The sequence below is a fragment of the Chiloscyllium punctatum genome, chromosome 46 (assembly GCF_047496795.1).
Source record: "Chiloscyllium punctatum isolate Juve2018m chromosome 46, sChiPun1.3, whole genome shotgun sequence".
Taxonomy (NCBI): domain Eukaryota; kingdom Metazoa; phylum Chordata; class Chondrichthyes; order Orectolobiformes; family Hemiscylliidae; genus Chiloscyllium; species Chiloscyllium punctatum.
Window position 1 is genome coordinate 39,902,124 of NC_092784.1, and position 27,293 is coordinate 39,929,416.

The 27,293-nt window shown below is 41.5% G+C and overlaps 1 protein-coding gene across 1 annotated transcript in view; it reads right to left on the reverse strand.

Moving 5' to 3' along the window:
* Positions 1–26,115, reverse strand: part of LOC140467906 (uncharacterized) — a 37,276-nt gene extending 11,161 nt beyond the window's left edge. Inside the window, exons 1-6 of the mRNA XM_072563981.1 lie at positions 26,019–26,115; positions 19,021–19,140; positions 15,960–16,034; positions 10,197–10,262; positions 5,931–5,996; positions 3,674–3,739 (exon numbers count right to left, since the gene is read on the reverse strand). Coding sequence (XP_072420082.1) covers positions 3,674–3,739; positions 5,931–5,996; positions 10,197–10,262; positions 15,960–16,034; positions 19,021–19,140; positions 26,019–26,109 — 484 coding nt within the window. The 5' untranslated portion in view covers positions 26,110–26,115. The remainder of the gene's footprint in view (positions 1–3,673; positions 3,740–5,930; positions 5,997–10,196; positions 10,263–15,959; positions 16,035–19,020; positions 19,141–26,018) is intronic.
* Between the last annotated feature and the right edge of the window lie 1,178 nt (positions 26,116–27,293).

Below are 27,293 nucleotides of genomic sequence, written 5' to 3' on the forward strand. Positions count from 1 at the left end.
CACAATACTGGAGAATAATCAATGTTACTCTTTTGTCCAAGAAGGGCAATCGGGAAAATCCTGGAAATTATAGGGCAGTAAGCCACCAATGGTAGAGTACTGGGGAAACCTCTTAAGGATAGGATTTAGTCACCTTTGGAGAAGAATGGATTTATTAGGAATAGTCAGCATGGCTTTATGGAGGGGAGGTTTTGTCTCCTAAGTCAGTTTTTTTCAGGTTGTGATGAAGATGATTGATGACGGTAAAGCAGTTGACGTTGTCTACTTGGACTTTACTGAATCATTTAGCAATATCTCTCATGGTAGGCTAGTCCAGAAGATCAAACTACATAGGATCTACAGTGAGTTGGCTTGGTCATAGAAGACAGAGGGTACTTATGGAGGGGTGTTTTTCTGACTTGAGGTCTGTGGCCAATGATGTTATGCAAGGTTCAATGCTGGGATCTCTGTTGTTTGTAATATACAGCTAAATAATTTCAATGATGGTCTGCTTAAAAAGTTTGTAGCTGACATGAAAATTGGTGGAGTTGTGGATTGAGGAAGGACATGAAAGGATGAAGCAGGATATGGATCAATTGGAAAGTTGGGCAGAAAAATGCCAGATGGGATTGAATTTCAACAGTTGTAAGATGTTGCATTTTGGGTGATGCAACAGAAGAGGAAAGTATACAGTAAATTGCTGGTACCTTAGGAGTATTGATATACGAGAGGAATTTGTGATTAAGTCTATGGCTCTCTGAAAGTGACAACACAAGTGGATACGATGGTAAAGAAGGTGTACAGCATACTTAATTTTCTCATTCAGGGCATCAAGTATAAAAGTTGGCAAATCATATTGCAAAAGTAGAAGACTTTGATGAGGCTACATTTGGAGTATTGTGTGCAGTTCTGGTTACTCCACAAGAGGAAGAGTGTGGAGGCTTTGGAGAGGGTACAGAAGAAGTTTACCTGGATAATACCTGGATTGGAGTGTATCAGCTATAATGGAGAAACTGGACAAATGTGGATTGTTTTTGCTCAAAGTATTGCAGGCTGAGGGCCGAACTGATAGAAGTGAAGAGGAATAGATTAAAGGTTAATGGAGGTGTGTGAAGACAGTTTGTTACACAGAGAGTAGAAGGAGCCAGGGGTGGTGATAGAAGCAGGTACAATATCAAAGTTTAAGAGGCATTTAGGCAGACACATGAACAGACAGGGAATAGAGGGATACAGACCATGTGCAAGCAGATGGGATTAATCTAGAATAACATTGTGGTTGGCACATACATGGTGGTTGAAGGGCCTGCATATATGCTGCACTGTTCTATATTCTGTCTTACATTTAGCTGAGGAGAGTGAGAGTGGATTTGTAAAAGGATCGTTGTCTTTGAGAAATCAGATTTATTGATAAAGTAACTGAAAACATTGATGAAGGAAACTGAGTAAATATTGCTTCAAAAACAATCTGAATTTGCCACATAAAAAGCTGGTTTATATACTTTATACAAGTGATGCACTCTGGAGGGAGTAAGAGAGAGATCCAAAGATCAGAGAAGCTAAGGTTTTTCTTCTTGGAGAAAGAGAGACAAGGGGAGATTTGATGGAGATGTGAAAGATTATGATGTTTCAACAGACGTTCAGTAGATTTCTATAGATTTGGGCTGAGAAATAGCAGATGGAGTTAACGTGGACAATGCAAGGTGATGCATTTTGGGATGTGTGAATTACACAATGAATAGCAGAACTTTAGGAGAATTGATAAACATAGGGATCTGGACATACAGATCCACAGATCTATAAAGTGGCAACACAGATGGATAAGACGTTCATGAAGACATATTTGGCCATGATAATGAATTTAAAATTGGTAAGTTATGTTACGGCTTTACAAAACGTTTGTTAAGCCATATTTGGAATATTGCATGCAGTTCTGGATGCCACACTACCAAAAGGACGTGGATACTTTGGAAAGGGTGCAGAGAAAGTTCACCAGGATGTTCTCATAGAATTCTCGTAGAATCCCTACAGTGTGGAAACAGGCCATTTGACCCAACTAGTCCACACCAATCCTCAGAAAAGAAAAACCCATTCCCCTACCCGATTAGTGTACATTTAATGCTGATTAATGCACCTTACAATTAACCTACATAGTCCTGAACACCATAGGCAATTGAGCATGGCCAATTCACCTAACCTGCACATCTTTGGACTGTGGCAGGAAACCAGAGCACCTGGAGGAAACCCACACAGGCACAAGGAAATGTGCAAACTCCACATAGATAGTTGCCCGTGGCTGGAATCAAACCAAGGCCCTGGGCACTGTGAGGCAGCAGTGCTAACCACTATGTCACCTGACTTGGAGGGTTTTATAAATGAGGAAAGGTTGAATAAATGTGGATTGTTTTCACTAGAAAGGCGGATGCTCAGGGTGGCCTATTCAGAGTTTTACGAAATTATGAAAGGGATAGATAGGGAGGGATAGTCAGAAGTCTTCTCCCCACATTGGAAAAGTCAACTCCAAGAGTGTATAGGTTCAAGGTAAGAGAGGGAAAGTTTAAGGGAGAAGTGTGGGGAAAGTTTTAACTCAGAGTGTGGTGGATGCATGGAATGCTTTGCCAATGGAGGAGGTGGATGCAGGCACATTAGCAACATTTACAGTGTACCTTGATAGACACATGAACGTGAGGTGAACAAAGAAACTCCGAATGGGCAATAAGTAGCGGGTCTAAATAAGGATGAGGAATCAGCGCAGGCTTGGTGGGCCATATTGTACTGGATTGAGTTGTATCTGTTGTTAATAAGTTCGGCAAAGAAAAGCTGCTCCTGTGAGCAGAGAGCACAAAGCAGAGATTCCCCAGATTTGGCAAAGATGCAGGGAGGATGTGAGGATAAAAGCGAATATACAGCAAGGGGTATTCTTTGAGTAAATACCTGGAATTTCAAACTTCCTCAACATAAATCACAAAGTGTCTAACACTAAATCCCAACTGGATTATAACCAAACTTGGGCATTCTTGTCTAGGATCAAAGATAAATTTGACAGTCTCACCAGGATTGCAAGGCACTCAGCTGTCATTGCCCCAATTACTGAGCAACTCTAAATCTGTATGTAACGTACTGGTGACTTTGCTCTCCGATAATATATCATACCCAGTGCAGTTCAATACCCAGGCATATCCCTGAACGGTAGCTTCATGCCACAGGATGTGTGTCCTGGATGGTAATACAGTCCTCAAACTGCCATATGCTGCTATGACAGCACATCACCTGTCCTGTAATGTTGATGTAAACTTACTTCTTAAATTTATTAAATTTAATAATTTTCTCATTTTAGGTCTATTCCTGGACTGATTAAAGCTACCAATTTACTAAGTTGATAAAATAACATGATGGTGAGTACAGTTTCTGAAAAGCCTGGGATAATGTTTCTTTCTTTTGTCATTGAGTTCCAAGACCCCTCAGAAGCAGATACAAATATATTTAGTAATTAGGATCCTGATGAAGGGCTTTTGCCCGAAATGTCGATTTCGCTGCTCGTTGGATGCTGCCTGAAATGCTGTGCTCTTCCAGCACCACTAATCCAGTGATATGAGCGCTGAGTATTATTTTTCCATCAGATTCCAGTAGCAGCATACTGATGATGGACGGTACAATCACTGAGGGTTTTAAACTCTCTGATGGATATTAAACTTACTCTCCTTTAGCTGTGAAATTTCCATCTTCAGTTGAGTTAATGAATTTCTTGCTGCCTCAGCTGTACCTGGAAATGAAATTGGAATGACCCTTAAGTCATGTGTCACTGTCTCTCCAAGACATCATTATGATTAGATTTCCTTTGATAATAATGTGATCAAAAGTATCATTGTTAAACCTGACATAAAAATTCCAAAAACTTCTTGTTTTTGACAAGTACAAAGTTTGGATAAAATGAAAAGAGGGAAAGACAGTCATTTTATGCAAAGCTTTTTTGAACTGAAAGCAGAAATTTACAAACACCCAGTAATCAACACGTTTAACTCAACAAAAGAGATGAATGGCCTCAGAATGTCCCAATTGGTCATAATGAGCTTGGGAGCTCAAAGGGGCAGAAACATTTCAGAACTTGCGGAACATTTCAGAGAACACCTCTGGGACACCCGGACCAACCAACCCAACCACCCCGTGGCTCAACACTTGAAGAAGCTCAAAGGGGCAGGCTGTTTAGACACAACATTCTGTTGGGACAACAGTTCTATGTTATATATTATATGCCGCAGCTTTCCAACCTTATACACTGAGTCCGTTCTAACTTATCTTAAGTAATGCTACTTAAGGTAGCTAGTGATACATTAAATGTCTATCCTGAAGCATGTCACACCGAATATTCTTCTGATTCAAACCTATTGTTTTTAGGAAATGTGATCTCGCCACTCCAGCACATTGCTTCAGCAGCAGTTTCTCGTGGGAGCAGCCATCTTCAATCGCTTCACCAATCAACCAGACTTGGACATATCCCATTGTTGCCGTATCTGGGAGTCAATGCCTTAGAGTTCCTAACAGACCCCAAGAGCGGCTCCAGAATTTTATAGTTACAGGAGGAACCACACCATTACCAGCTCAGGATGACTACACTTGGGTAACAACAGTGTTTTTTTTTAGATTACATTACATTACAGTGTGGAAACAGGCCCTTCGGCCTAACAAGTCCACACCGATCCGCCGAAGCGCAACCCACCCAGACCCATTTCCCTACACTTACCCCTTACCCCTTACCTATCACTATGGGCAATTTAGCATGGCCAATTTACCTGACCTGCACATCTTTGGACTGTGGGAGGAAACCAGAGCACCCGGAGGAAACCCACGCAGACACGGGGAGAACGTGCAAACTCCACACAGTCAGTCGCCTGAGGCGGGGATTGAACCCAGGTCTCTGGCACTGTGAGGCAGCAGTGCTAACCACTGTGCCACCGTGCCGTGTTTGTTTAATCATTACACAGGGAGGTAAGAGCCAATCATAGTGAAGTGGGACTGGACTCGCATTTGGGCCAGACCAGAAAGGACGACAGATTTCCTTCCCGAAAGCACACTGGAGAACCAATCAAAACTACATCACAGTTTGAAAATAGCAGGAACATTTTTACAGGTGTTACAAAACTGGTCCCTTTCTCAAAGCAGATCCTGTTCCTCAAAGTTACTGTGCCTTGTTTTTTTTCAGATGGGTCATTAAACAGCCCAGACTCCGAAACGGCTAAGTTGGTACAGAGATGAGTGGTTACTGGGGCCCTTTTTGTTTACCCCTAAACAGATAATACCTCAAGCTTAAGACTTTCACGTCTTAAAAAAAAGGTGTAGTTAAGAGGGTGCGGCCTCTAGCCTTTAGCTGTGCAGTTCAGTTCGGAACTTTAGTTCAGTACAGCAGTTGTATGTGTAAAGAAAGGCTGGGTACTCTCTCTCTTTGCAAACAGTAAGTTGCCGGTGCCATGTTTTACTGTTTGTGCTAAGGGATGTGTGTACTGGGACTATTGCAAGTATTTTAGGAACAGCATCATTAAGTCAGGTTTAGATAGGATAAGTTATGTGGTATTCTGTTTTCTGTTCTTTGTGTTTCACTCCATAATTTTGTAAAGAAATCTTGTTTGTTTGTAAGTTAGATGGCAGTTGACCCAGCGAACTTACACCGGGAATATCCACTATACATCTCACTAAACAAATAGCAAAGTTATCAGGTCTGGGATACCTGCTTAAAAATGTTTTGAATAACACAGGTAGCAAATTTGTATTGACAGAACTGTTAAGATTTTTCATTGATATCCGTGATTCCTCAGAAGCTGATGCAAATATTTTTACTAACTGGAGCGAGTGATATGTGTGCTGAGTATTATCAATCCATCAGATCATTGTGTCATCCTTCAGATGATGTATGGTACGAACACGAAGTGTTAAAACTTTCTGATGGATATTAAACTTACTCTCCTTTAGCTGTGAAATTTCCGTCTTCAGTTGAGTGAGAGTATTTCCGGTCTCCTCACGTACACCTGGAAATGAAATCAAAACAACTCTGAAATTCAGATGGTACTGTTTCTCTGTTATTACCAGATTTCCTTTGATAATACAGTAATAGCTCCGATTACATTAGAATGCTTGACATAAAAATCCTTCTGTTCCCTACAGGTATGAAGTTTGATTAGAGGAAAAGAGGGAAAGGCACTCACTTTATGCAGGTAAAAACAATGATGCAGATCTGGAAACCAGATTCTGGATTAGTGGTGCTGGAAGAGCACAGCAGTTCAGGCAGCATCCGAGGAGCAGTAAAATTGACGTTTTGGGCAAAAGCCCTTCATCAGGAATACTCACTTTATGCAAATCTCTTTTGAGCTGGAAGCAGAAATTTACAAGCACCTAACAATGAATACGTTTTACTCAACTCATTGTACATATCTGACCTTATTGTATGCCGGTGAGTTTGCACTGAAAAGAAGCAGTTCAACTGCTCTAAATCTAGGATAGGATGCACTCATTCTTTTCCCTTGCCAAGATACCAGAGTCTAATTGATATTCATTCATTCAACCAGAAATTATTTTGAGTTCTCACGTTCAGCACAAGACTTTGACCCAAAGGGAAAGCAACATGCTTCAGATAATAAAATGAAAGAAATTTCAGTTCAAGACCTATATATCAGTACAGAATTATAATAAATGCAGCTCTTGTCTAACCTGTGTTTTGTCAGCGTGAATTGGCTATAATATGATTGATGAATTATGAACATTGTTTGCATAACGCAAATATTTTACTGAATGGGTAAAACGGGTTTCCCTAAGCATGATTTTCGACAGCGTGAGGTTGCAGAGAAACACAACTGTCGCGTTATAGCAGCATGACCTGTATTTAATTTTGAATTCATACGTCGTGATCAAACTAACTTTGTCCTCTAAGAGTCGCGCATCCTTAGAAACCAACACTTTTAATGTACAAATATTGCTGAAGAATTATACATTTTGTCAATTTTTCTTTACTGTGCATTCACCTTAACATTCACAAGAAGTAGCAATTCAAGGTCAAAATCATCATTTATACAGAATGTGAGGAGAGTATTGATTTGCAATCAAGTGAAATCTGATTAATAGAGGTTCTGCCACGCAGTAAATTTCAAGACTGAAAGTTTCAACAAAAATTGCCTTTTGTCAATAATAATCGAATTCTGTATTATCAAATATCCATTTTAGTGTATAACTCTAAAGGGGAATCTGAAGGACCCAAATGTACATGTGTATAGATCATTTAACATGGCAGGACAGCTTGAGAGAATGCCTAATAAGTATAGTATATCCTTGGCTTTTTGAATAAAGGTATGGAGGGCAATCATACAAACAGTGTAGATGATAATATAAAATTACAAAGCGATACTGATAGATTCAGTGAATGTGCAAAACTGTGGCAGATGAAGTACAATGTAGGCAAGTGTGCAGTTATCCATCTTCAAGAAAAACAGGACAGATCAGGGTATTTTGCAAATGTCCAAAAAGACTTGGAGGTTCAGATGCATAGATGTTTAAAATACCACAGACTGATGCAAATAGCACTCAAGATGGCTGCTTGAATGCTCACCTTTATATTCCAAGGTCTGCAGTATAAGCCTAGTTACGCTGCAGCTATACAAACCCTGGTTATAACTTACCTGGAGCAGATCTGGACAGCACAACTTACGAAGGATTTATTGGCCTAGGACGGAGTTTAATGTGGGTTTACAAGAACGATTTCAGGGGTTAACATTCAAGGACAGATTATAGAAATGAGGTCTCCTTTCTCTGGAATTTTTAAGGTTAAACAGTGAGCTGATCAAACCCTTCAAGACACTTCAGTAACAGGAAAAGATAGGGTAGGAGTTCACTGGTTGGAGATTCTACAGCTAAGGGGTATAATCTAAAACTGGGGCCAGACCATTCAGAAAAGATACTAGGAAGCACTTGTCCACAGAGAGGGTGGTAGAAATTTGCAACTCTCTTTTGCACACACAGGTTGACATTACATCAGTTGTTAATTTTAAATCTGAGATGGATAAATATTTGAGAAGCATAAACACATGAAATCATATGTCACAAACTGAGCACATCACCAAAGGATAGATGAGAGCAGAGTTTGCACAAATTTTCATATGGCCTTTAACTAGGTTCTGCATGGTAGGCTTTTGGTGAAGTTAAACTACATCGGATCCAGGGGGAGCTAGCCAATTGTTTACAAAGATAACTTGAAGGTAGGAGACAGTGGGTGGTGATGGAGGATTATTATTTGGACTGGAGGCCAGAGGCCAGCAGTGTTCTGCAGACATCAGTGCTGTTTCCACTATTGCTTGTCATTTATATAAATGATTTGGATGAGAATTTAGGAAGCATGGTTAGTAAGTTTGCCAATAACACAAAATTGGTGTATAGTGGACAGTGAAGGAAGTTATCTAGGATCTTGATGAATTCGGACAATAGGCTGAGGAGAGATAGGTGAGGTTGAATTTGAATAAATGAAAAGTGCTTCATTTTGTTAAGACACACAAGGTCGGACTTATGCAATTAATAGTAGGGTCCTGGGTAATGTTATCGAACAGAGAGACCTTGGGGTTCACTTAGATAGTTCTTTGAAAGTTGTGTCACAGGTAGACAGGGTAGTTAAGAAAGTGTCTAACTTGCAAGTGTGTATTGCTCAGACCATGGAGCAAAGGATTTGGAACATCTAGTTGTGAATGTACAGGATGTTAGTGAGGCCACTTTTGGAGAACCGTGCACAATTCTGGTCACTGTGCTATAAGAAGGAAATTATTAAATTGGAGAGGGTTCACAAAGAATTTACAAGCATGTTGCTGTAACTGGAGAGTTTCAGTTGTAAGAAGAAGCAGGATGGACTGGGATTTTCTTCACTGGAGCATAGGAGGTTGAGGAGTTTATAGAGTTTTATTAAATCATCGGGGCATAGATAAGATGAATAGCAAAGGTCTTTCCCCTGGGTTAAGGGAATTCAAAACTAGCTGGCATATTTTTTGGGTCAGAGAGAAAGAGTTAAAAGGGAACTGATGCAACCTTTATACACAGAGGATGATTCATATGTGTAATGAACTGCTAGAGGAACTGATTAATGAAGGTACAGATCACAGTTAAAAGACATTTGGACAGGTACATGAACAACAGAGGTTCGGAAGTTCTAGGCCAAACACAGTAAAATGGGATGAGTTTAGTTTAGAAAACTTCATTGACATGGACAAATTCAACTGAAGGATCTGTTTCTGCACTTTATTACTCTCCAATTCTTAAAAGAATGATGGCGTCAGAATGTCCCTGTTGATAGTAATGAGCTTGGGACCTTAAATGGACAGGCCATTTAAATACGGCATACTGTTGGGAAAATATCTCAATGTAATGTATTGTATGTTACAGCTTTCCAAGTTTATACATTGAGTCTGTTCTAACTTGCCTTAAGCAATATTACAGTATGTCACCAGTTTATGTCCCTGGTTAATTAGGGACATTAAATGTCCCACCTAAATCACGTCAAACTAAATATTCCTCTAACTCAAAACATCTAATTGTTCGGAAACGTGAGTCCGTCAATCACAAATGCTTTCCCACCATTCACTGACTTTGACTTTTAATTCTGTCTCCATCCCAGCACATTGCAGCGGCAGTTCCTCATGGGAGCTGCCAAACTCTATTCACCGTCAATCCCCTCATCAAATCAACCAGGCATAGACATATCCCATTGTTCCCATATCTGGGGGTCAATGTCTTAGAATTCCCAATGGAACCATCAAGGGTGCCAGAATTTCATAGTTTCAGGAGAAGCTGCACCATGACCAGCCCAGGATGATTATGATATGGGTAATAACAGTCTTACCTCCCTCTGCCATTACTGAGGGAGGTAAGAGCCAATCATAGTGAAGTGGGACTGGACTCACATTTGAGCCAGACAAGAAAGGACCTGAGATTTCCTTCCCCAAATCACACTGGAGAACCGATCAAATTACATCACAGTCTGAAAACGGCAGGAACATTTTTTACAGGTAACAGATTTTTATTCACAGGACCTTAAGATTTTTTTAATGAGATCTGGGATCCTTCAGAAGCAGTTGTAACTGGGACCAGTGATATGAGTGCTGAATGTTATCAATCTATCAGATTCCAGTATGAACATTCCGATGATGGATGGTACAATCACTGAGGGTTTTAAACTCTCTGATGGATATTAAACTTACTCTCCTTTAGCTGTGAAATTTCCATCTTCAGTTGAGTTAATGAATTTCTAGCTGCCTCAGATGTACCTGGAAATGAAATTGGAATAATCCATTAATTTCTCCAAGAGATCATTGTGTTTCGATTTACTTTGATAATAATGTGATCAGAAGTATCACTGTGTCAAGCTTGACATAAAAATTCCAAAAACTTCTTGTTTTTGACAAGTATTGAATGAATTTCCTGTCTCCTCAGATGTAGCTAGAAATCACAAATAAGAGCAATTCTTAAATTCACATGGTACTGTTTCTCCAACAGATCATTATCACCAAATTTATTTTGATAATACAGTTATATTTCTGATTACATTAGCACTTGAAATAATAGTTCCACAAATGTCCTGTTCTAGACAGGTACAAAGTATAAAAAGGGGAAAAGAGAGAAAGACACTCACTTTATGCAAATCTTTTCTGAACTGAAAGCAGAAATTTTACAAGTACCCACCAATCAAACGTTTTCCTCAACCCATTATACATATTTGAGCTCATTGTACGCCAGTAAGTGCACACTAAAAAGAAGCAGTTCAACTGCTCTAAAAGTGGGAAAGGGTTCACTCATCCTGGGATCCTGGGATTGTATTCATTAGAGTTTAGAAGATTAAGGGGAGATCTAATAGAAACTTACAAGATAATACATGGCTTGGAAAGGGTGGACGCTAGGAAATTGTTTCCATTAGGCGAGGAGACTAGGACCCGTGGACACAGCCTTAGAATTAGAGGGGGTAAATTCAGAACAGAAATGCGGAGACATTTCTTCAACCAGAGAGTGGTGGGCCTGTGGAATTCATTGCCGCAGAGTGCAGTGGAGGCCGGGATGCTAAATGTCTTCAAGGCAGTGATTGATAAATTCTTGATGTCACAAGAAATTAAGGGCTACGGGGAGAATACGGGTAAGTGGAGTTGAAATGCCCATCAGACATGATTAAATGGCGGAGAAGACTCGATGGGCCGAATGGCCTTACTTCTACTCCTATATCTTATGGTCTTATGGTCTTATGGTCATGCTCTTCCCCTGCTGAGATAGCATATTCCAAGTGATATTCATTCATTTGGCCAGGAATTGTTTGAATTCTCATGTACAGTGCAAGACTTTGACCCAAAGGGAAAACAAAATGCATCAGATAATAAAATGAAAGAAATTTTAGTTTGAGAGCCAGTCGAAATACATTGCAGTCTGAAGGCAGCAGGGACATTTTTACAGATGGCAGCTTTCTATTGGCAGGATTTGAAGATATTTTCAAATTCTGAAATTACGACAGTTCCACCTGATCTCATTCTCTCTGGGTAATGAGTCAAGCCTGTGGGTTATTCATCAGTCAGATAGTTAAACACATACATATATTTATCTAACATCATCCTCACCCCATATCTATTTGTGATAGCACTGGTAGGAATGACTGTAGTACTAGGCCTGGTAGCAATCGATTCCTATCTCCAAATTGAGGATACCTTCTCGGGAACTGCTATTGCACTGAGTGGAATGAATAATGTACAGATCTCTTAGATCAAAATGGGGCATCCATGAATGAGTTTGTGGACGATCAGCTGCAGGAATTGTCTATCTCACCACAGTCTGTAACTCCATGGCCTGGCATTTCCCTCTCTACCAAAACCACCAGGATAGAAGGACAAAGGGAGCAAATACATGGGAACTTCTCCACCTGTGAGTCCCCCTCCAATCCATACACTGTCTTAACTTGGAATCTGGATAATGTCACTGTGTCAAAGTCCAGGAACTCCTTCTCTAACAGCATTGTGTACGTCCCTCAAACTAGAGCACTGCAGTTAATCCAGAGGTTAGCTCCAACGCTATTTTGTCCAGAACAATTTGGGATAAGTAATAAATGCTGGTCTGACAAGTGAAGCTCATATTCCTTGGATAAATAAAAAGAATAACTACGGATTGTTCAGTGTGGAGTGTGGATGAGTAAATCCAGAATAGCGGAGCTGGAAATGACATGTCAAGTGAATTAAGCTACAACAGAGGGCACTTGGAAATTCTTTACTCCTCCATGCATTGCTCAGTCATTGCTAGAGTTTTGGTTTTGGAAGACTCAGCTTATGGCAGTCTTGGATCCGACTGAGGCTGCAAAGCTGAGCTCAAGGTGAGAGAGGGAGACTGCCTTTGATGTTGAGGAACCATTTGACAGATTCTGATCATCAAATCATTACAAACAAACAGGCCCTCAAGCTTATTCTACCTCTTTAACAAGTTCATGGGTGATCTGGGTGTGGCCATAAGGCTAATTCCGAATGACCTAGGCGGAAGTGGGTACTGCAGATGCTGGAGATTAGAGTCAAGATTAGAGTGGTTCTGGAAAAGCACAGCAGGTCAGGCAGCATCTGAGGAGCAGGAAAATCAACGTTTCTGGCAAAAGCCCTTCATCGGGAATGAGACTCACGAGCTCAGATGCTGCCTGACCTGCAGTGCTTTTCCAGCACCACTCTAATCCCAATTTCTAATGACCCTCCATAACCTTTGACCTCTCTCCAGATCTGTCAAACCGAGCCTGAAATGTACTGAATGACTGAACCTCCATTTCTCACTCAGCAAGAAAATTCCAAAGAGTAATGATTTCCTGAGGCAAGAAATTCCTTCTCATCTCCATTGAGATACTTTATTTTAAAACTGTGCCTCAAAGGTCTCCTTTCTCCCACAAGGAAAATCATTCCCTGAGTGGCCACCCTATAAAGTCTTCTTAGAATCTTTTGGATTCAATAAGATCACCTCTTACTCATTTAAATTCCAGGGAAGATAGGTCCAACTTGCTGCACTATTCCTCTTATGACATCCCAGGTATCAGCTGAGTTAAACTTCTCTCAAATGAATTGATAAGGGGGATCAAAGGTTATGGGGCCAGGTGAGAATGTGGTCTTAAGGCTGTAATCAAATCAGCTGTGATCTTCTCCAATCGTGCATCAGGCTTCAGGGCCCAATCAGCATCCTGCCCACCCTGTTCCTTCTAATGTTAACTGCTGTTTTCGGAGAGACTTGGTAAAGTTGTTGATGTGAATATGAGAATAGGTGACATGGAATATGAGGTACGTCTTTTTTCCCTGGCTGATTCCAGGGATAGAGGGGCTGGCGTATGAAGAGAGATTGACTGGGTTAGGATTGTTTTCACTGGAATTGAGACGAGTGAGAGGGGATCTCATGGACACTTATAAAATTCTAACAGGACTAGCCAGGGTGGATGCAGGGAGGATGTTCCTGATGGTGTCTGTGTCCAGAACCAGGGGTCACAGTCTGAGGATTTGGGGTGGACCATTTAGAACAGAGATGAGGAAACATTTCTTCACCCCAAGAGTGGGGAGCCTGTGGAATTCATTATCACAGGATGGAGTTGATGCCAAAACATTGAATGTATTTAAGAGGTGGCTAAATATAGCACTGGGAGTGAATGGGATCAAAGGTGTTGGTGAGAAAACAGGATAAGGCTGTTGGACGATAAGCAATAATTGTGATGAATAGTGAGGCAGGCTTAATGGGTTGAATGGCCTCCTCCTGCTCCTACCTTCCATGTTTCGATGTTGCTATGTTCTCAAAACTGCTTCCAATGCAACTAATTCTTCCCTAAACTAAGCAGTACATTTTATAGCGAGGGTGGTGGGTAATGCCTTGTACAGTTATAGCAAGAATTCCCTATTTATGTGCTCCATTCTACAGTAATAAAACAACATTTCATTTGCCTTCCTTGTTATTTGCTGTCGCTGTGCAATTCATGTACCAGGACACCCAAATCGCCCTGTACCTGTATAATTAAACAAGGAATAGTGGGTGTTGGAATTCCGAAACACAAGCAAAAAAACTGCAGAAACTGGCAGCAACAGTGCAGAAAGGAATAGAATACCTCTGTAGGAGACAGGAAAGATTATAACTATAGACCAGTTCGCTTAACTTCTGTTACTGGGAAATGTTAGTGTATTAGAAATGATGTAATAGTAGAGAACTTAGAAATACATAATTAATGGGGGGGGGGGGGGGGGGGGGCATGGTGGCATAAAAAGGAAAGCATACCTTACAAATTTATGAGAATTCTTTGAGGAGGTAACACGCAGGCACAATAAAGGGGAGTCAGTGTGTGTAACATATTTAGATTCCAAAACACATCTGGTATGAGATTGCACATAGAGGTCCTTAAAAAGAAACCATGGTTCAGGTACATAGTTCTTTGAAAGTTGCATCACAAATGATACAGGATGGTTAACCATATGTATAGCACGCTTGCCTTCATTGCTCAGACCGTTGAGTACAGGAGTTGGGATGTCAGACTGAACATTGCTGTGTAGGACATTGGAGTACTGTGGACTGTTCTGGTCACCCCTACTAAAGGAAGGATATTATTAACTTGGGCAGAGTTCAGAAAATATTTACAAGGATGTTGCTAGGACTAGAGGGTTTCAGTTATAAGGGGAGGCTGGATAGGCTGGGGCATTTTTCCAATGGAGCTTAGGGGGTTAGAGGTGATCTTACAGAAGTTTATAAAATCATGGGAGGTAGCAAACATCTTTTCCTTGGAGTGGAGAGTTAATAACTAAGGGTCATGTTTTTAAAAGTAAAAGAAAGATTAAAAAGGGGCCTGAGGGGTAACTTTTTTCACACAGAGGGCGGTTCATGTGTGTAATGAGCTGCCAGAGGAAGTGATGGTTGCAGGTACGGTAACAAGATTGAAAAAGAATTAGGCAGGTGCATGAATAAGAAAGGCTGACAGGGATATGAGCCAAATGCAGTCAAGTAAAGCGAGTTTAGTTTGGGAAACATGGACAAGTGGAATGAAGTGTGTGTTTCTGTGCTGAATGACTCCATAATGCTTTGACGCTAGGTAAGTATATTTGCATGTAGAAAGAATTGGTTAATTAACATAAAGTTGGGATAAAGATCCCAGCAAAGGCCCCTATGGAACTTCACTACTTACAGCTTGTCAAGTCAAAAATGAGCCATTTATCCTCCTACACTCTTTGTGACCAAACTTTAATCCATGATGATATGCTACCCGTTCACCATTATCTCCTTATTTACTACACAAGATGACTGGAGGCTGAGTAGTAGGCTTTAAGGGAGGTGGTGTTGTTATTGTAACACTACTAGAAGGGCTTATGCCCGAAATGTCGATTCTCCTACTCCTTAGATGCTGCCTGACCTGCTGCGCTTTTCCAGCAACACATTTTTAAGTAATCTCGAATGTCAGGTTAATGATGGGGGTCATGGCTTCGGATCCCACTGAGGCAGGTGATGACATTTGATTTTAAGTAATATCTGGAATTAAAGAAATAACCTCAAGAGCAACCATGTGACACTGTGAATTGTTCATTGGTTCATTGGTTCAATGAACTCATCTTGTTCATTGCTGTGCTTTTGGGAAAGAAATCTGCAGTCCTTACCTGGTCTGGCATTCCCAGCCCACAGCAATGTGGTTGATCTTAACTGCCTTCTGTGCAATGAGGCACGAATAAAAAATACTGGCCCAGCCAGTGATACCCATATTCGGTAAACAAGTAAAAACAAAACTCCTACTACACAATGGAGCAAACTTTTCATTCCAACATCCTTCATCCAAATGGGACCATCCTCTGCTCCATTATAGAGTTCAAATAGAGTTAAAGAGTTCCAAAAGGACCTGAACGTGGTCCAAGGATGATTGCTAGAAAATGACTAAAATATCTGAAAAACAAGACAACTCTTAGAATACGAGAGAAAGATCTGTCAGACTGAGATTTCACACTCACCATTATCTTTCAACTGGGTAAATTCCATTCTGAAATCAGCATGTGATAACTTCATTTCACTGAACAGCTGTAAAACTGCAATAAAAAGTAGGATTTACCATTTATTCCTAAAGACTGGGTTTGCTTGAAGTATCACTCATGGAGAAAAGCCTCGTTTGAAGCTAACATTTTGGTGTTCCTAAATTAAACACAAATCCACTCTCCTGTCTAGCCTGGCTAGGCTTGTTGAAATCTTCCTCTCCCATTCACATTACATACCAATGAGAGAAAGTTCAGTCACGGTATCACAGGAAACACAACTATGTCAAGGTCCACTTGTTTTCCTTGGGTCATTGCGTTGGAACGTAACAACGCACAATCCTACGGTGAGTGAAGACTTGAAATTAAGGGAACTCGTACACAAAGAAGCTGGATAAAAAGGCATCCAGCAGACTCAGACTGGTGCATTATTATGAGTAGGAATAAACCTCAGGGAAGATTTTGAAGAAGTAAGAAAACAAGGGAATATCAGTGAATCTGATTGATCTGAATTCCAGAAAGTATTTAATCAGGCTAGAGCTAATATTAAAACTCAAGGAATTGATGATAAATTATTGACCTGGTTAAGAAGTTGGTTGAGTAGAATCAGGGCAATAGACATGTGCTCAAGTTGGGTGCAAGTGACCCACAAAGAACTATTCTTAAATCTCAAATATTCAACATATTAATTAATGATCAGATGAAGAGGCATTTATTAGGCAAGCCAGCTACAAAGGTTGGTGACACAACAGGTGGTGCAGGCAGGAGTGGGATACCACAAAGATATATTGATAGTGAGTGGGTAAAACTCTGGCAGGTGGATTTGATGCAGGTCAGTTGAAAAGCAATCATTTTGGACCAACATGTGAAACACTCTCCCATTTAAAAAAAAATCCTATGTAGTATTTAGGAATTTTTATTCCCCAAAAAAGATTGAAAATTAACTTTCAGATGAAGATGGGAGCAGTTATCCTGATGTCATCAGCAGGTGTCCCATGTTCATCGGCCACAAGGATTCGAACTATTGACACAGAGTGAAATGTCAGCCCCCAAGATAGAGTTCAGAGATTGAGGACAATCTTCACCACATGGCAATGCTTGTCAGATTGCTGTCTCCTCCGAGTGAACGCATATCATTGGCATCTAGATCGAGAAATTGAAGGTCTAATCACTTATATATTTGTCTTTACACACACACATAGACAAACAAACTTAGACAGAGTCAAATCATGGAGGGGTCACTGGAATAACAGTTCAGAAAGCCATTGTTTACAGGATGTGTTGTGATGACCCTTATGATTCTTGTGCTGGTCATGAAACTGTTTCTCAGTCATCCTTCACCAGATGCTTCCACTGGTTTACAAGAGGGACAGGCTGGCAGGTTCACACATCAATTAAAAGTCACAGTTTATAGGATTACAGCTGCTTCCTGCAGAGAACAGAGAGAGCTCCTGGCTGAGGGAGACCTGATAGTTTCTCTGTAACGTGTTCCCAAATTCAAGCATTGATGGTCAATGATTTGGAGATGCTGGTGTTGGACTGGAGTGTACAACATTAAAAATCACACAACACCAGGTTATAGTCCAATAGCTTTAATTGGAAGCACTAGCTTTTGGAGCGACGCTCCTTCATCAGGTGTCCTGTTAAACCTGTTGGACTATAACCTGGTGTTATGGGATTTGTAACTTTGATGATCAATGACATGGAGCTGTGTTGTCATCAATGATGATGGTGATCAAGGAGACTTGGAAGTTGGACTTCCCTCATAGTTCATTTGCCTCACTCATTGCCTTCCCATCCACTTCTCCGTCACTGATCTACTGCAATGTAATGTTTGTTTGCCATGTGGTGAAGATTGTCCTCAATCTCTGAACTCTATCTTGGGGGCTGACATTTCACTCTGTGTCAATAGTTCGAATCCTTGTGGCCGATGAACTTGGGACACCTGCTGATGACATCAGGATAACTGCTCCCATCTTCATCTAAAGTTTGTATGCCTTTAACTTTATTTCTTATTTTCTAACTTATTCTGTGAAACACTGCAAGGTTTCTTTCACTTTATTTCTTTATTTTTGTCCAAGATTTGAACCTAGGTACTTTGTACCTGAGATGGTGCTGTGAGGGGCAACATTGTAAGCTTTTCACTGTACTCCTGTACTTGAGTACAAGTGACAATAAACCTAATTCTAATTGTGTCACTAGTCCACATGCTCTCTCATCTCCCAATATCTAACTTGACCCTACACTGATAAATGTGGGAAGGTCCTCACATATGGGTTTCCTCCGGGTGCTCCGGTTTCCTCCCACAGTCCAAAGATGTGCAGGTCAGGTGAATTGGCCACGTTAAATTGCCCGTAGTGTTAGGTAAGGGGTAAATGTAGGGGTATGGGTGGGTTACGCTTCGGCGGGTCGGTGTGGACTTGTTGGGCCGAAGGGCCTGTTTCCACACTGTAATGTAATCTAATCTAAAAAAAGTTCCAAAATCTAAATGACCTCATTTAATAGTCAATGTTGCAAGGTTTAGGATGACAGTTGCCTCTAAAGACAGTTGATCATAGGAACTTTCAGATTGTTTATTAAGTTTATTAAGGAGAAGCAGGTTAAAGGTGAAACATTTGTTAATCAGACAAAAATAATATACAAACCATGACCATCGAGGATGGATTACTGAGACCAGAGCATGTGCACACTGTTGGAATGGAAATGTGTTGATCTCATTAAGGATGTGGAGGCAGCATTCCACACTCCAGCCTCGTTAACCAGTGAAAGCATTTGGAGAAGATTGACTGAGGAGCAGCTTTCTGACCAGCACAAGAATCATAAGAATCATCACAATAGATCCTGTGAACAAAGACATCTTGCCTATTTTCCCAGTGATACCTCCAACCACAGCCCTGACTAAGTGTGTGCATGAAGGGAGCAAATAAGGGATTACCGCCACACAGCCTTCCTTTTCCTTAACTATCCCAATCCCATCCCATATCCATTGACCAGACAGTCAGGAGCCAATAATTTCCACAGATTCAAATATCACAAAACTTACACATTATGATTGAAGTGCCTAGAATCACCATTGACAACAGGCTGGAGAGACCTAGAAAAATGGAGATGACCAAAGGTGACCATTTTCTTCGGACAGGATCTGCTGATCGGACACCATGTTCTGTAAAATGGAAGGGAAAGTCATCACTGAAACAATTAGAGGAACCCACCTTGTGAACATGACTCCAAATATTTCTTGTTTGGTGCTGGAGAATAGGTCGAGATACCAACATTATTGACAATGCTCGAATTTTGAAACATACCATGATTAGACAGGTCAAATATGCATTTCTTCAGTTGAAGAACATTCAGTTAAAAAGCAGTTTAAGGATCTAAATTGGATTGGAAATTGAAATGAACCAAGTTACCTGAAGGGTAAACCAGATGGGTTTTTCCTGGCACACAACAATAGATTCATGATCATCATTAATTCCAGATTTTGTTTTCTTGAATTTAAATTCCAACATCTGCTGTGGTGACATTTGAGCCCATGTCCACAGAACATTACTTGAGTTTCTGGATTAACATCCCAGTAGTAATACCGCTGGGACATCACCTATCTAAATCTTCACTTCAAGATCTTCTTCACACATTTTGCTATCATTTAAAGGGGTGGTCATGGCTGAGGATGGAGAGGGATAGATGAGGGTGGTCCTTAATTAATTATTCATATTCAAATTCAGTGGTTCTTCTGAGTTCTGACAAACTTTCTTTCTTGAGAAATGATCCTTTGATTTTATTAATTGAGCTGAAGATTAATAATGGAAGAATCATTGAGGATAGAAGAGGCCATTTGACCTATCGGGTCTGTAAGGTCTGAAGTATATGACAATTTACACTAGAGCCACTTTGCTGCAGTAGGCCCACAGCCTTGAATGTTATGGCCCTTCAAGTGCTTTGTAAAAATTGTGATGTTTCCTACCTCACCTACACTCCCAGAAAGTCCATTCCAGATGGCCACCACTCTCTGGATGAAAAGTCTTTCCCTCAAATCCCCTCTAAACCTTTCACTTTAGAATTATGCCCCTTGACTGAAGGGAATAGCTGTTTTTTTTTATTTACTCTATCTATGCCTCGCGTAATCTTATATACCTCTATCAGGACCTCTACAAACCTTCTCTGCTTCAAAGAAAACAATCTGTGCTTATCCAACCTCTCTTGGCAGCTGCAATGTTCCATCCCAGGCAACATCCTGGTGAATCTCCTCTGCACCCTCTCCAGTGCAATCACATCCTTCCGATAGTGCGGTGACCAGAACTGCACATAGTACTCCAGCTATGGCTAAACCAAAGTTCCATATAGATGCAAGCCTGTTCTTATAACCTGTTCCATGACTGATCAAGTCAAGCATCCCATATGTCTCTTTAATGACCCTGCTGACCTATTCTGCCACCTTCAGGGATCTGTGGACAAGCACCCTAAGATTCTCCTATACCTCTGAGCTTCGGAGTGTCCTGCTATTCATTAAATACCATCTTTTCTTATTTCTTCTTCCAAAGTACATCATTTCGGATTTCTAAGAGTTAAATTCCATTTGCCACTGATCTGCCATCTGCCCAATTGTTTATATCCTTCTGCAACCCAACACCTCCCTCCTCACTGATAACTACCCAGACAACCTTTGTGTTATCCACAAACGTATTTATCATCACACCCCCAGCCATTCTGATCTACTTCATTTGTGAAGATGACAAACAACATAGGACCCAGCCCTGATCCCTGTGGTAAACCACTGCACACTGGACTCCATTCACACAAACAGTCTTCAACCACCATCCTCTGGAGGACAAGGGCAGCTGGAGTGGGATTCTTAATAAGCCGGCAGCAGTGGCATGGCCTGGCAGCAGAACAAGGGACTCCTGATTGTGGTCACAGTAGGCCAGACCTGGGGATCGCCCAGTTATCAGTGAGGTCGTAGCAGCTCCTGGTTGGGGTAGGCCCTGAGCTGGGGACTCCCAGTTATCAGTGAGGAGGTGGCAGAACCAGAGCAAGTTGCAGGGCAAGTGTGGGTTTAGCTGGAGTCCCAGTATTGGCAGTATTGGCAAGGTGGTCCCAGTGATGAAGAGATGGTGCCTAAAGAGTGATAAGACCTACATTTGTGGGTCTGGCATAGATAGTGGTGAGGCAGTGGAGGATGGTTGGTGGTGCAGATGTCCCTGGTGAGCCAACTCAGGGCTCATGTTCGAGGTAGTGCAATGAGGATACTGAGTCTTTCAGTCATATCTTTTTATTCTTAAACTATTCAAAATGGTGCTGGTTTGTGGTGTCAGACTTATCCTTTCACTGTTTTTTACAGTATTATTCACTGTAAAATGCAAGTAATGGCAGACCATTCAATACAATTCTATTGCTAATCTCTAAGCCAATTTTGCGATTGTCCTGTACAAAAGTTTGCACTTTTGCTTAGACAGTTGATATGTAGCAGTGGGTCAAAGATTTTTTTAGTCGGAGGAAATGTCCTATTTGGTTTTATTCACTTGGTGGTCACAGATTTTCAGCAGCTGTCTTTAATTTTTATAACACCCCAAAGGTTTGACACTGGTACACATACCCAGCGTCTGTTCTCTTCTCAGTGGGAGAGACAGTCCAGTTTGTCCTGCTGGTGCTCATTAAATCAGGAGGAGTTCAGGAATGGGTTAATCTCCCCATGAACCGTCAGTGTACAGGAGGACTTAAATAACATCGAAACAGCATGTCTGATCTTAATCTCCCGACCACTAGCAGCTTCTTTTCACTGCCTAAGCCCTAAACTCTGTAATTGTCTTCCTAAAATTCCGTGCCTCTGCCTTCCATGTTTTAAGACACATTCCTTAAGCTCTATGCTTCAGTGAAAGTGTTGCAACCATTTAATGGTTATAGCAAGTAAGAAGGCATTATGCTTGTTCCATCTTTCCGAATGTGCAGTTCCGCTAATCCCAATCATTTGCCATTTTTCAGCAGCTCTGCAGTGTTTATTGTTGTCTGTAGCGATGGTCTGTTATGAGGTTTGGTGTCAAATTTTGTTTGACAATCTCCATGAAGCAACTTGAGACACTATATTACTGAAAGGTTCGATATTCCTGCAAGTTATTCTTGAATATCCATACAGACGTGATTTGAACTCTGCTAACTTAAATGGGATAGATGCATGTGTGAAAACCATTGGATCATCATTTTGTGCTGTTTTTATGTAGGATCAAAAATGTCTTGATGCCCTGTCATACTGTGTTACTGCTATACTATACTGAGAAGAAGCTTATTAATTTCCATTGATATTACATCTCAACATATTTGAAGGACATTTATGTTTCAACAAATCAAAACTACCATCCAATGACTGATTCCATTGAAAGCAATTGGGCCACATTCTGGTGGCCTAATGCAGCCCATCATTCGGCAAGAACATGGGTTGATAATACTATTTATGGTACATATTCTAAATTCTGTCATAATGTTCTGTTTGCAATACAGAATTCCTTTACCCAGAAATTACCTTGACCAAATCTGACCACAGCAAAAGGACACTTATCCTCTCAGGATCTTGGTATTAAAATGTGAGCAGTTATGACTATGCAAGGGAAAGGCTAATTATTCTGTTCCTTTTCACTTTATGTGGACAGTAGTTTTTGGCGACAATTAATGCAGCCCTAACTTGAGAGATCTTGTATTGGGTACTTGAAGCATCAAATTATTTGGCCAGAAAGCTGAAATAACTGGAGGTGTGACTAATGTATTAAAATTGCAAAAGCTGCAAATTGTGACAAAGTTTTTCATGAGCAGCATGAAATTTGCAAAACAGAATTTGCTTACAGATAGAGTTTTAAGTCTAGAAAATGTCACTAGATGATGAGTTTCAGTTTGAATGTTGATCCTAAAAATAAAACCTCAGGAGTATAATCTTAGCATTAAAGGAAAACTAGTGGTTGTTGTTTAGCACTGTTTTTGAAAGTCATTTGATAAGAAGCTGCATCATAGTGTTGTTAAGCATGAACCAAAGATTTATTATCAAAGAAGAATCACAGTCAAGATAAATGGGTCATGTTTGACAAATCATATATAGTGGGGTGTTATCATCTAATATGGTGTGGTCTGAAGGCCTTCATTGGTCAGAATATTGAGTAGAAGAATTGGAATGTCAAGTTGCAGCTGTACAGGACATTGATGAGACATCTTCTAGAATGCTGCGTGCAATTCTGGTCACCCTACTCTAGGATGGATGTTGTTAAACTTGAGAGGTGCAGAAAAGATTTACAAGGATATTGCCAGAATGGAGGGTTTGAGGTATACAGTGAGGCTGAATAGGATGGTGCTATTGAGGGGTAACTTCATGGAGGTTTATAAAATCATGAGGTACTTGGATAGGGTAAATAGACAAGATCTTTTTCCCAGGGTGGGTGAGACCAAAACTAGATGGCATAGGTTTAGAGTAGGAGGGGAAAGGTTTAAGATGCTCCTTCCTTTTTCACATAGGGGGTGGTGCATGTATTGAAGTTAGAACATAGAACATTATAGTGCAGTACAGGCCCTGTGGCCCTCGTTATTGCGCTGACCTGTGAAACCAGTCCAGCCCATCTAACCAACGCTATCAATTATCATCCATATACTTATCCATTGACCATTTAAATGCCCTTAAAGTTGGTGAGTCTACTACAGTTGTAAGTAGTGCATCCCATGCCCCTATTACTCTCAGAGTAAATAAACTACCTCTGACATCTGTCCTATATCTATTACCCCTCAATTTAAAGCAATGTCCCCTCGTGCTACCCATCACCTTCCAAGGGAAAAGGGTCTCACTGCTCACCCTATCTAATCCTCTGATCATCTTGTATGTCTCAAGTAAGTTGCCTCTCAACCTTCCTCTCTCTAATGAAAACAGCCTCAAAGTCCCTGAGCCAGACTCTCAAACTGATAATACATCAGCACTCTGACTTTATATATTCCAAGATGGTGGCAGACGAGGCTCCTGAGCTGGAGCTTGCCTGCTTCATTGGCTTCTTTTCTTCTCCTTTCTGTTTCTTTCTTTATCTCTCTCTACCTACCTCCGCTACCTGAATGGCATTAGTGGTAGAGAGTTCAGTTAGCAAGGGACTCCTGGCCTCGAGGAAGCACAATGTGGATGGACTCGATAGACTTACAACCTCAAGGAAGCCTAGTGCGGATTTCCAGACCTGGTGAATCCCAGCACAGACTCCCAGTCTTGATGAATCCCAGCACAGTCTCCGAGTCTTGATAAATCCCAGCACAGTCCCCGAGTCTTGATGAATCCCAGCACAGTCTCCCAGTCTTGATAAATCCCAGCACAGTCCCTCCGTCTTGATGAATCCGAGCACAGTCTCCCGGTCTTGATGAATCCGAGCACAGACTCCCGGTCTTGATGAATCCCAGCACAGACTCCCGGTCTTGATGAATCCCAGCACAGTCTCCGGTCTTGATGAATCCGAGCAGTCTCCCGGTCTTGATGAATCCCAGCACAGTCTCCCAGTCTTGATGAATCCGAGCACAGTCTCCCGGTCTTGATGAATCCCAGCACAGACCCCCAGTCTTGATAAATCCCAGCACAGTCTCCCAGTCTTGATGAATCCCAGCACAGTCTCCCAGTCTTGATGAATCCGAGCACAGTCTCACAGACTTGATGAATCCGAGCACAGACGCCCGGTCTTGATGAATCCCAGCACAGTCTCCCGGTCTTGATGAATCCCAACACATACTCCCAGTCTTGATGAATCCGAGCACAGACTCCCAGTCTTGATGAATCCCAGTACGGACTCCCAGTCTTGATGAATCCCAGCAGGGACTCCCAGTCTTGATGAATCCGAGCACACTCTCCTGGTCTTGATGAATCCCAGCAGAGACTCCCAGTCTTGATGAATCCCAGCACAGTCTCCCTGTCTTGATGAATCCCAGCACATTCTCCCAGTCTTGATGAATCCGAGCAGGGACTCCCAGTCTTGATGAATCCCAGCACAGTCTCCCAGTCTTGATGAATCCCAGCAGGGACTCCCAGTCTTGATGAATCCGAGCACAGTCTCCCAGTCTTGATGAATCTGAGCACAGTCTCCCAGTCTTGATGAATCCCAGCACAGACTCCCAGTCTTGATGAATCCCAGCAGGGACTCCAGCTCTTGATGAATCCCAGCACAGACTCCCAGTCTTGATGAATCCCAGCAGGGACTCCCAGTCTTGACGAAACTCAGCACCGACTCCAGGTCTTGATGAATCCCAGCAGGGACTCCCAGTCTTGACGCATCCCAGTACAGACTCCAGGTCTTGACGCATCCCAGTACGGACTCCAGGTCTTGACGAATCCCAGTACGGACTCCAGGTCTTGACGAATCCCAGTACGGACTCCCAGTCTTGACGCATCCCAGTACAGACTCCAGGTCTTGACGAATCCCAGTACGGACTCCAGGTCTTGATGAAGCCCTCCTGGCATTGAAATAGAGAGAATCCAGACTCACCTTACTATCTCTGACACCACATGGCTGAATTCCCTCTGTTATACTTCCTTTTCTAAGTTACACTTTGTCACTATTGAACGAACTCACTGTGCCTTCTGCCTCACTGAACTAGTTTAATCTCTATCCATCAAGCGAACAAACCTTCCCACAAGGATACAAACATTGAAACATAGAAAACAGCTGCAGGATTTCGGCCACACCGTTCAATACACTCATGGCTGATAGTTAGTCCCATTCTGGTTCAGGTACTGACCATCCCATTTGTACAATTCCCACCTTTCCCAGAAATGGTCCCAATGGTCTGGGAATCTAAAACCTCCCTCCTGCACCAACTCTTGAACCATGCATCTGCTTTATTCTTCCATTTCTGTTTCTGGGAAAAATCCTGCGATTATAATCTCTGAGGTCCTTCTTCTTAAACTATACCCAGCTCCCTGAACTCTCGATGCAAGAACTCATCACTTAATCTACTTATATCTGTAGCACCAATACATAAGACGAATAAGCTCTCATGAATCCACAAACTCAGATCGGCCTGTACAATAATGACCAAGAGTTCTACCTGATTTCATGCTCTTCGCTTTGCCTTGAACTCTCCTCGGTTGGTTGCAATAAACTTCATCAATATTTTGATAATGATCTTTCAACTCCATGTTCTCAGCTCGATGAAGCTGCTTTGGGAGCTGTGGTTTCACTTACCTCACTTCTCGGGCTGCACTTCCTGTCCCTGTCCTGCTCCAGAAAGGCTAGCCCTGCACATGAGGTCCAACAGTCTCTTCGAGGCAGTTGCCACTTCTGTTTTTCAATGCTGACATGGGCTTGTAAAGCATGCTCTCCACCACATTGACACTGCTGAGAATTTGCTTTCGTTTTTTGCTGACAATAATGTCCTTTTATAACCATTTCCCAAAGTTCTATTTTTCTGTAGTGTAATTTGTATACTGTCTATATTTGAATCTCCAGATCTTCCTGTTGATCAACAATCTTACAACATGTTTCCATTGTGTCTGTTCCTGTATTGCCCATAGTGTGCACCCCCAGTCTACAGTATGTCCTCTAATTCCATATACTGAGTACCCCACCCCCACAGAGTGTATACACCCCAATTCCATAGAATGTGTACCCCCATTCCCTCAGAGTGTATACTCCATTCTTAAAGTGTATACTTCATTCTATATAGTATACCTTGTAGCCAAGAGGTTTGTAGCTTTTATAGCCACAGTATTCATTTGGCTGCTACAATTCAGGTTCTGATTAGTGGTGACTCCATGATGTTGATGGTGGTGGACTGAACATTGAAAGTCGAGGGAGGATGGTTTGGTTCAGATTTGGGTTGGACGTCATCACTTCCTGACAATTTCTTGCCACTTATCCATCCAAGTCTGAATGTTGCCTGTGTTGCAAGAACTTGTAATGGTCAACCAGAGCAGTCTGAGTCCAGGTTTACAATTGTTTATTCAATCGGATGTAGGCAGAGTCCATTCTAGACTCAATAGAATTACTGAGTTTGAGAAATTCAGTAATTTATACATATGTGGTCATGTCTGCAAATTTCAACCTTGCCAATAGGCAATCATGCAAAAAACATATGTCCCCAGTCCTAGATAAGTAACTTCATTCACCCAGACAAGGGCTGCTTAACCTGATTCTAGACTGATTGTGCCTGGTACTGTTTGCTCCACTCTGTTCCCACTGACACTGATTCCCAAGGCTGCTCTGGAAGCTTCTGCTGACACACAGCGATCCATAAGATTGTCATAACAGCATAAGAACCCGGAACAGGGTAGCCCATTCAGCCCCTCGAAACTTCTGTACCATTCAATATGCTGATCCGACA